Consider the following 10,813-nt stretch of genomic DNA (forward strand, 5'->3'; position numbering starts at 1 on the left):
TACTCTTCAGGCTTCAATCTTCTTATCTGTAGAATCATGTTGTCAGTCCCTATTCAGAGGTGATTGTGGGATTGAGCAGGTAAAAGTATAAAGGATCTTCCACAGCCTTGTTTAATCAATTTCTCTTTCCCCTTCCTTCTTAACAGGAAGTGAAATGAACCCAGACTATGCTTTGTTTACTTAAACACACTAATAGGGGCTTTTGTGGTAAAAGGCTGGCTGGCTGAGTGATGTATCAGAGTTGACTGCAGGGAAGTAGATCCCATTTCTTAAAAAGAATATGAAAAGGAGGTGGTTGTGATGAGACTGGGAGTCCTTGAAAAATGTAGGCGTTCAGAAAAAAAAAAAAGTCAAAGAGAATAGTTTCTTTCTTTGGATCCAACTGGGGATTGAATTCGGGGCTCACTGAGTTGCTTAAGGCCTCATTAAGTTGCTGAGGCTGGCTTTAAACCCGAGATCCTCCTTCCTCAGCCTCCTGAGCTGCTGGGATAACAGGCATGTGCCACCACACCTGGCCAGGAGAATAGTTTTGAGGTGATAATTTAAATGAATGACAGGAAAGGATTCTCCTTAAGGGGCCTTATCCTAGGTAGAGGTAGAGAGAATGAATTAGGAAAGCTGATAGCTTGAGAAAAGAAAGGAAAAGCAAGCCTTGGAAAAGACATTACCTTCAAAAACTTCTGTTTACTTGTACTGATCTTGTGGGAGAAAGGGAAGAGGAAAAGTTGGAAATGAACATTAGCGGACTGTTCTGTGGAACAGAACTTTCCTATCCAGGTCCTTACTTGTCTAGGTGTAGCCAAACTAGCATTTAATTTAGATAATGCCCCTGGAGAGGAAAGAGAGAGAGATCCTAGGTGGGGAAAACCTTTTTTGGGAGTAGGCAGCCTTCCCCTAGAATATTAGGTTTCTAATGTAAATATGTGCTTAAATACTCTGTATTCTTTTTTCTTTTTTTCTTTTTTTTTTTTTTTTTTTTTATTTAAAAAAAATTAATGTTGGTGTGATAGTTTAGTGAAGTTTGAAATGATCCACTAAGGATCAGTATAATCCTTAGGGTACTTACTTAGGGGGCCCCTCTAAGCTGTGGGGCAGCCTTCTCCATGACTGAGATTGGTAATAATGCAGCTTCTCTTCCTATAGCATGCGTGAGAAGGCTGTTCGAGAGCTGCTTACCCGGCACTGCCAACTAACGGAGACCCCTGAATCTTGGGCTAAGGAGACTTTCCTTACACAGAAGCTTTGCGTGCCTGCTGAGTGGATTCATGAGGCCAAAGCAGTGCGAGCACACATGGAATCTGATAAACACTTGGAGGCCCTGTACTTATTTAAAGCTGGTCACTGGAACCACTGCCACAAACTTGTCATCCGGCACTTAGCTTCTGGTGAGTGCTGGGGCCCACATGTCCTGGAATTAACCCAAAATTCTTCCAACTTCTGAACCCACATGATGGGCCAGGCCAGAGGTGATGCCCAGTGCAGAACCTGGCAGAGTATTAGCAAACCACACTTTACAAAAGCTTTCTGCAGAAGAGACTTAGCCAGGATGAGGAGCTAGAGGGCCTGGGGAAGAAAGCAATATTATAAAGTTGACATTTGCCACTTTGTAAACTGATTACATTAAACTCTTTGTGGAAATTTTATCCAGCAGCACCAGACATTCTGCTTGGGTTCCTGAAGCCTAAAATTCTCTACATTTCTGTTTGGAGAGTTTCACAATACCTACTTAAAATTTTCAAGTCTTGTTATAGGGTGCAACTTAAGATCACTGAGAAGTCCAAATTTGAGAGTCTTTATTAAGCTGGCCGGCTGACTGTCTCACACAATGCCCCAAAAAATAGCTATTGGGAGAACAGCCGCAACCACAGGGTTGTAGGGTTTTTTATAAAAAATCACATTAATCATAAATGTCTGTTGCTATGATTTGAAATTACACATTAACATCATGAGATCATTGACAGAGGGGGACGTGGGTCAAAAAGACCCTTTCCTAGGTGCAAACTAAAGAGTGGTTACTAACATCCACACAATCACTGTTCACATGGTACATTGTTTAGGAGCAATAGGAATCAAAAGAGAGCAATTTTTCTTTACATAGGAATTATCATTCTATATTGTTAAACATGTCACACTAAGTAACTGATGATGGGTACAGAGGCGGGGTGTTCCCATGGGAGAAGCTTATTTCCTACATAACATAGAGTCTCAGAGCAAAATGGAGTCTGTTTAGTCAGTTCCCTTAGAGTCTGGCCCATAACATTCTCATGGAGTCAGGTCTGTCAGCCCATCACAGTCTGACTAACATTATTTCTCCTTCCTTTCTGTCATTTCTGCCAGGACCTCTGCACTTTCAGGAACCTTGTGTTTAGTTTTATATACATTTTTCTCAATATTTTGTTTCTTCAGATGCCATTATTAATGAAAACTATGATTACCTGAAGGGTTTCTTGGAAGACCTAGCACCTCCAGAGCGCAGCACTCTAATTCAGGACTGGGAAATGTCTGGGCTTGTTTATCTGGACTATATTCGAGTCATTGAAATGCTCCACCATATTCAGCAGGTACCTGAATTCCTTAATCCTCCACCTGGTTTCCCTTTCTCCCTCCCCTTAAAGGTTCAGAGACTTCAAAAGGCCTTATTATGCACTTGATGGAAATTGTGGATTTTTTGTTTGGCTTGGTATTGTTTTTTTAACAGGGTCCTGGGGATGAAACTTAAGGCTTTGTGCATGCCAAGTGAGCACTCTACCATTAAGCTACACCCCAGCCCTAGTATATACCTGAAAAGTTATTAGCAGAGAGTGGTGTATACCTATAATCCTAGCAGCTCAGGAGGCCAAGAAAGGAAGATCACAAGTTCAAAGCTAGCCCCAACAACTTAGCAAGGCCCTAAGCAACTTAATGAGATCCTGTCTTGAAATAAAAAATAAAAAGGTCTGGGGAATGTGGCTTAGTGGTTTAGTGCCTTTGGATTTAATCCCTCATACTCCCCTCCCGCCTCTAAGAAAAAGTACAGGGCTCATAATAGACATAATTTTTAATGTTTATTGCACTTTTAGTATGGATTAAGAGGCTTCCCTAAATAATCACTGAGCAAACCCTTTTCTCATTGAACATTAGTTTGCTTACACAACCTAGTTATTGAGAACCCAACATGTGTTGTGTACTTTCATGAATTTTGGGGCTATAAAGGTAAATAGCATGTGTTTTGGTTTGATAGGGGAGAGAGTTACAAGTAAACCAGAAATTACTGTAGCATAAGTGTAAGGATTAAGCAGAGTGCTGTCAGTATAGCAATGCATAATGGTGGGGACATGGTGGCACATATCTGTAATCCCAGCCGTTCAGGAGGCTGAGGCAGGAGAATTGCCAGTTTGAGGCCAGCCTCAGCAACTTGGCAAGACCCTGTGTCGAAAAAGGAGGTAGGGGATGGGCTAGAGATTGAGTAAGTTCAGTTCTGAGTACCTATCCTAGTCCCAAAGAGTCAAAATTACAGTGTAGCTAATATTTGCATTCATAATTTAATGAATCACTAATTTTTAAAGCTCTCCAGTTTTATCTTGTTCTGCTTTCCTCCTTACCTCACATTTTACCATGTAAACTTCCTTTGTGTTCCCACCTTACATAGCTTTACTGTTCTCTCTTCCTTGAAAACTCAGCCCTTGTTACACAGGTGTCAACTTAGACGTGAACTTTCTAGTCTGAAATAGCCATTAGTTTCTCTCTGCCACATCACCCTCTTCGAATTATCTACATGGCTTGTGATCCTTTAAGACTTACTACTGTCTGACAGTTTCTTATTTTGTAAGTTTCATGAGAACAAAGGTTTTATCTTTTTCACCACTGTTAAAAGTCAATTAAAGGCTGGATTCTGGCAAATTAAAAGGATACTACTGGTATAGATAATAAATGGTAGACTGTGTAAGCCCCCTAAAAGTGGATTCAATGAAAGATTACCTCTTGGAAGGTTGTAAGCCATTTGGAGAAAGGAAGAGATGAGATTCACTGTAAGAGTGAGAGAGGACCTACCCAACAGTCATTTTTGAGGCATTAGGATAAGATGCTGCTGGAAGGTATTTGGAGTATAAGTGACGGATTAAAAAAAAAAAATACATATATTTGCTTTTTGGAAAAATTAGTGTAGCTACAGAATGGTAAGAAGTTGGATATAGACAGGATGACACTGGAAGATAGGGTGTTCAAGCTCTTAAGATAGTGAGAAGTAATGATGACCTGATCTAGGGTAATGGCCATGGGAAGGAAGGTGAATGATTAGCATATTAGGAAAGAGATAAAGATTTAGGAATCATCAACACATTGAATTAGAGCTGTAGGAATGGATCACAACACATAGGGAGAGTGTATAGAGTAAGAAGAGGGCCCTGCAATATTTTAGAAATGTCTTTATGAATGTGGAGTTAGAAGACCTAAATTAAATGCTAGTTTGGGCACCACCTCTTACTACATATGTGCTTTTAAGAAATCATCGTTTCTCTGAACCCAGATTTATCTAGATTTGTTGGTGCTGTGTTAAAGCTTCCTAGTTACATGGTTCATGAGTCTCAAAACCTACCCAATCCAGGACTCTGTACACTATGTTACCTTCCTCTTGAATAGTACTGCTAAGTTAGTACCTTGTCTTCAGCAGTTAGGCTCGATGGTAACATGACAGTGCCAGTCAGTTTTCTTCTCCCTCACCTCACTGTTATTTCAGGATTTTGTATGGAGTCTGTGAGTAGCATTGGAATAACACAAACTCTGGGCCTAATTGGTTTCTCTGCTCCTCTGTAGGTGGATTGCTCAGGTTATGAACTAGAACAGTTACACACCAAAGTGACATCACTGTGCAGTCGGATAGAGCAGATCCAATGTTACAATGCCAAGGACCGCCTGGCTCAGTCAGGTAAGCCTGTAGCCTCTCTCCCCTTCCTGGTGGTTTGCCTCCTGTCTATGACTATAACACACCAACCACCAACCCCAGTGCCACTCTACCCCATCCCCATTCTCAGTGCTCATTCTGCTTTTTCTCTCTAGACATGGCCAAACGTGTAGCCAACTTGCTGCGGGTGGTACTGAGCCTGCAGCATGCCCCTGATGCAGCCTCTGACTCAACACCAGATCCTCAGCAAGTACCTTTGCGCCTGCTGGCTCCACACATTGGCCGGCTCCCCATGCCTGAGGACTATGCCTTGGAGGAACTGCGCAGCCTCACACAGTCCTATCTGCGAGAACTGACTGTTGGAAGTCAGTGAACCCCAGGCTTTTGCCACCACACTCACATGTTCATTCACACTCATCGCAGTGGTCCGTGGCATTGTTTTGATTGCCACTGTTTGACATTCTGGGTTGGCTGTGGAAACCACCCCTCCCTTCCTGCTGCCTCAAGCAGCATCCCACAGTTGTTCAGGGCTTTTCTTAATACTGAATAGAGTGTAAGGGCTTCTGAAACCAAAAAAAGGAGGCAAGTCTCCTTTTACCATCCTCAAGACCATTCAACTTTTTTTTTTTTTTTTTTCCTTTTCAAAAATGGTCAATAAAGCTCCTTTGGCAGAATCCCCCAAAGAACCAGAGAATTCTTTTCCCCTCCCCAGCATTCTGGATCTTATGACCTTCTATGCCAACCTGCCACCCTGCTCCAGCCCATTTATACTAGGACTATTGCAAAGGAAACAGAGATGGTGGACAATTGCATTGATCTGGAACTGTCCTTCCTTAACAGATAACTGTCCCCAGAAGAAAGGGGCATTTGTCTCTAAAGTAGATTGGTTAATTAATACTGAGTTTTGGAGTCAAAAGAGGGACTGATTTTGAAAACAGAACAGGGTCTTTCTGACACATTTAGGATACAGGAGTGTGCCTGCCATGGAGGGACATGTTCAAAGCTTGTGAATGTTTCATGAACACAATACCTTCCCTACTACCATGTAGGCTGTCCTTGGTCACATATGTCTCTGGGAAGCTCCCAGAACTTGGTTTAGTCCCTGATTATTAGTTGCCCTTCTAGAACGCCTGTCTGGATTTGTCTGAAGAGTTTCAATAAAATGGCAGGTTGGGTAGCTCTACCTACCCCTCCCACTCTAACCCCAAAGCATTTCCCACCCTCCCAGAAGATAAATCTCACTGCAGTAGGCAAGGGGCTGAGTTTTAAGGACAAGCAGAGGGTCTTTACATTGCTGCCAGCTATGGGGAGTCCTACAGATTGGCCTGAGACAGTTGGTGGTTAGGGCTGTCACAGACAACATGCCACTCCTTGGGTCTTTATGCATGAAGATTATGTAAAGGTTTTTATTAAAAAAAAAAAATATATATATATATATATAAAATAAATGATCTAGATTATTTTCCTCTTTTTCTGAAGCTACTTTCTTAATAAAATGAAATTTTATAGCATTCCTGGTATTGGATTTCCCTCTTTTTTGGGGGGGTGGCCTTGTTTGGTTTAGCCTGTTTCTGGAATTTGGCTATGATTAAAGGGAGACTAGTTTGATGCTAAGGTGATAGTGATTCCCAGACTAGCCCAAAGGTTAGATTTGTAAGGGCAAATTTAGGGGCAGGGGAATTGATTATTACTGATTGTGCACATAGATTTCTAGTTGCCCAATGGAATATATTTACCATTCAAAGCTTATTTGCTCTTCTATTCTAGTATTTTTGTTTGTTTTAAAATCTCAAGTCACGCCAGGCCTGATGTTTGCAGTACTGTCATCCCAGCTACTCAGGAAGCTGAGGCAGGAGGATTATAAATTCAAAGCCAGCCTGGGCAATTTAGTAAAACCCTATCTCAAAAAGGAATGGAGGGCTGGAGTTGTAGCTTAGTTGTAGAGCACTTGCCTAGCATGGTGAGGCACTGAGTTCAGTTTTCAGCACAATCAATAGATAGATAGTCATCAACAACTTAAAAATTAAAGGGGGGGGGGGCTGAAACTGCTTGCCTAGCCTATGCAAGGCCCTGAGTTCAATCCCCAGTAAACACCACCCCCCACACACACACACAAAACAAACACCTTGTCATGCATCACCCTTCCAAATTCAAATTCCTTTTTGTAAAGGCAGTGATGATCCCGGATGTTGCTGCAGGACTGTTTTTGAGAAGAATGAAGAGCAAAGTGAGTACTAGTCAGGTCTTATTTTGATTTGTCAAACAAGCTGTGAGCAAGTTCCAGTTAGGATTAGGCCAAAGACTTCTGGGACTTTGAGCTATTGGGGTATAAGAAAGCAGAGTGGGTCTGCCCTGCATCCAGGGCTTCAATTAAACTTGGACTTCTGAGGACAATGTTATTCAGCTGGAAATCCTCTCTCCATGCCTGACTTACCACATGAGTGAGTCAGCACTCCTGGGTTTCTAGCAAAGAATTATTAACCTGCTTTCTTTGCCAGAGGTGTTTTTTGAGAGTACTATGGTTATCTTTTAGCAGCGTTCAGGATTGTGAATATGGGCAGTATTTCCTCCTAGGGCAAGTGCAGAGACACGTTTAGGTAGCCCTAGGATGGCGGCTGGCATTGGGCCAAAAGGTGGCGCATAATTAGTGTTAACACGGCGTGATCTACTTTTGTCTGATTAATGTCTCCTCTGCGCTGGTGGTCAGCAGATGTTCCTCATTCTTAATTGGTACCGTGGTGCATGCTCCAACCTTGCTACTTAATCCTAAAATGATTGGCTGCCTTAAGTATATAAGACACGCACCTATAGGAAGCACCTCTGATAGATGGCAGAACTGCAGGTTGCAAATCGCAGGTCTTCCAACGGGGGTCGGTCGCAGATCGCAGGACTAAGCAGACAACTCTAGGTTGCAGATCGCAGAACGCAGGACTGAGCAGACAACTCTAGGTCGCAGATCCCAGAATGAAGGTTGCAGTTCGCAGAACGCGGTACTAAGCACGCACCTCTAGGTGGCAGGTCGCAGGTTGTAGGCCGCACGCCACACCTCCAAGAAGCGACCCACCTTTAAGAAGCAGTAGACCTTTGATAAGCGTAGCCTCTCTGAAAGAGTAGCATTCTATAAAATTAAGCAAAGTCTCTTTTCCTCTAAGCAAAGTCTTTCTTCCTCTCAAATCCTCTCTTCCTCTGAAACTAAAAGTAAGCAAAGCCTTTCTTCCTCTATAAACTAGCGAACAAGCAAACAAGCAAGGAAGTAGCCCTGATAAAGATAATAGAAGTAGTTCAGTTCCAGTCCACCTCCGATAAATTACCCCGAGATTGTTGCTGCGGGCAGCAACAGGCAAGTATTATTTCTTTCATATATAAAAATGGTTCTAAATCAGATGTTTAACATAGGAGTCATTTTGCATAATAGAGTAGGTATCACTTAAAGGTAAGAAATAAATCTACATCCCCAAATCCCATTTTTTAAAAATTGGTTTTGTTTGCGCAAGGAATTAAACCCAAAGGCACGTAACCTCTGAGCCTCATCCTCAGCCCTTTTTATATCTTGAGACAGTGTCTCACTGAGTTGCTGAGGCTGGCTTTGAACCTGCTATCCTCCTGCCCCAGCCTCCAGAGCTTCCGGAATTACATGCCACCCAGCCCCATCGAAAATATTTTTTAGATTTTAATTTCTCAAAAGACGGCAACCAGGCCCTGCGTGGGCGCGGACGGCGGGCGCGCGGCGCCGGCCAGTGGCGCAGAGCGCAGGGGAACGTGGCCCTCCTCGCGCCGGACGAGCCACGGGCAGGGTCGGGTCCTGCCGGCCGGGCCTGCGCGGGGGTAGCTTGGAACGCGACACGGAGCGAGCTGCGGGATGTCCCTGAGCGTCCGCGGGGCGCGGGCGGGACTCAGGCCGGGAACCGCAGAAGGGTGCTGGCGAGGGCGCCCGCGCGTCGGGTGTGGCGAGCACCGAGAGACGACGAAGCCGGACGCTAGGGCAGCGGCAGGAGCGTCCGGTGGCACTGGACGCAGCCCCAGACGTGCAGAGTGACTCGCGTGCTTTCAGGGGAGAGCCCGGCGCCGTGTCGGGGAAGTGAAAAGTTACAGACGCGGGAAGGGCGGCAGGCCCATGGGTTTGCTAACTGGCTCTTTGGAAGTTAGATCCCTACCCTCCTACAAAAAGACGGGACCCTATCTCCAGGAGCTGCTGGAGCAAGCTCTGCGCTTTCCCAAGGCCCCTGAGGACCGCCCCCGCCTCCCGGACAAGGGCGCATCCTCTGGCATCAGAACAACGGAACCGAGAGAGGCCCCCTTCCTTGGCCGACTGGCCTGTCCGAGGGAGCCTGTGGTGATTAGCGGTCAACCTGCGTTCACTTCCTGGCAGGCCCACTATTGCCCAGGCCCTGACTCCTGGTGCCGTTTGCTGAGAATGGAACCCAGTACCTCACATGTAGTAGGCAAGCAAGAGGGAGCCACAGCCCCAGCCCCAAGGCTGCTTCTTGGAGAAGCTGACCTTGTTTGGGAAGCCAACTCCCCACAGGGTGTTATCCCTTGGACCAAACAGTTTCTGTCTCCTCCCTGCAGGAGTATCTCTTATCTGAGATATTAGTTTCTCCAAATCCCTCCTGATGCCTCCCCAGACTTCCAGAGCTAGTTCCCCCTCGTACTGGCTGGTGTCTTAAGGCCACCAAATAAAGAAAGTCAGTCTTTTTTTTTTTTTTTTTAAAGACGGCAACCAGTTTTCCCAAGACTCAACAGAGCTGTGGAATCCACAATCTCATTACAATATCCAAAATACCTTACTCAGCACAAACCTACAATAAGATCAGAATAGCAGAGATGTTTTGTTTTGTTTTTTGTTTTGTGGTGCTGGGTATTGAACCCAGGGCCTTGTGCATGCAAGGCAAGCATGCTACCAACTAAGCTATATCCCCGACCCGTTTTATTCTTTAAGTTTTGTTAATTTGTATTTCCAGAAAGTTGGTCCAGATTTTTTTGTTCATTGTTTTTAGAAGAACCAGTTCTTAGACTTAATTGATTAATTTTGTTGAAGTTCAGTATTGTATTAACTTCTACCTTAAATATTCATTTCTTAGGCTTTCCTGAGTTTTTCTGAAGCGTGTAGAAATTTTCACCTACACAAAAGTATAACAGTTTAACGATCCCACACGTGCAACATTTATCACCTCCCATTCTTACTCCCGCCCTGCCCAGCAGTGGTATTTCCAAGGCAGATCATTTCATCATTAACCTAAGTATTTCAAAAGTATGTTTTTATAACAATACCATTGGTCATGCCTAACAAAATTAAGCACCCTTAAATATTACCTAATACCCATTGTATTTTCAAATTTCCCCAAATGTCTCAAAAGGTTTTTACAATTTGTTTACATGAATCATAATCTCAACAGGGTCTACATAATACTAATAGTCAAGGGCTGGGATTGTAGCTCAATAGAGTGCTTGTCTCACAGCGGTGAGGCACTGGGTTTGATCCTCAGCACCACACAAAAATAAAATTATTAAAAAAAAGATGAAATTTAAGGGGCTGGAGTTGTGGCTCAGTGGTATAGTGCTTGCCTGGCACGTGTGAGGCCCTGGGTTCAATACTTAGCACCACATATAAATAAATGAAATAAAAAACATGTACTGACAACTAAATAATAAAATTGAAAATTCAAATAATAAAATTTGAAAAACTACTAAGGTCACCCCTTCATCTTTTTAATGCCCTTTATTTGTTGAAGTAACTGGGTCATCTGTCCTTTAGAATAAAGGACTGGGGACTTCACTGTCCTATTTTTTATAAACTGTTGATTAGATGTAGAGACTTGATTCCCATTCCTTCCCATCTCTCCCTCCCAATACTATGTAGATGGTGCTGTGTGCTTACTACTTTATCACTTCAAAGGACATCTAGCAGTCCTATTTTGATGATGTTGATTCAGG

General features: G+C 43.6%; 1 protein-coding gene across 7 annotated transcripts in view; it reads left to right on the forward strand.

Annotated features, from left to right (window-relative positions):
• The window catches only part of NUP98 (nucleoporin 98 and 96 precursor), a gene marked incomplete at its 3' end in the record, with an annotated part of 131,561 nt that extends 125,538 nt beyond the window's left edge, over positions 1-6,023 (forward strand). For all 7 annotated transcript variants that reach the window (XM_079104680.1, XM_079104681.1, XM_079104678.1 and 4 more), the window contains 4 exons: positions 1,144-1,385; positions 2,407-2,561; positions 4,792-4,903; positions 5,035-6,023. In XM_079104680.1, coding sequence (XP_078960806.1) covers positions 1,144-1,385; positions 2,407-2,561; positions 4,792-4,903; positions 5,035-5,252 — 727 coding nt within the window. The remainder of the gene's footprint in view (positions 1-1,143; positions 1,386-2,406; positions 2,562-4,791; positions 4,904-5,034) is intronic.
• Positions 6,024-10,813: the final 4,790 nt, after the last annotated feature.

The sequence above is a fragment of the Sciurus vulgaris genome, assembly GCF_902686455.1.
Source record: "Sciurus vulgaris genome assembly, chromosome: 11".
Lineage (NCBI taxonomy): Eukaryota > Metazoa > Chordata > Mammalia > Rodentia > Sciuridae > Sciurus > Sciurus vulgaris.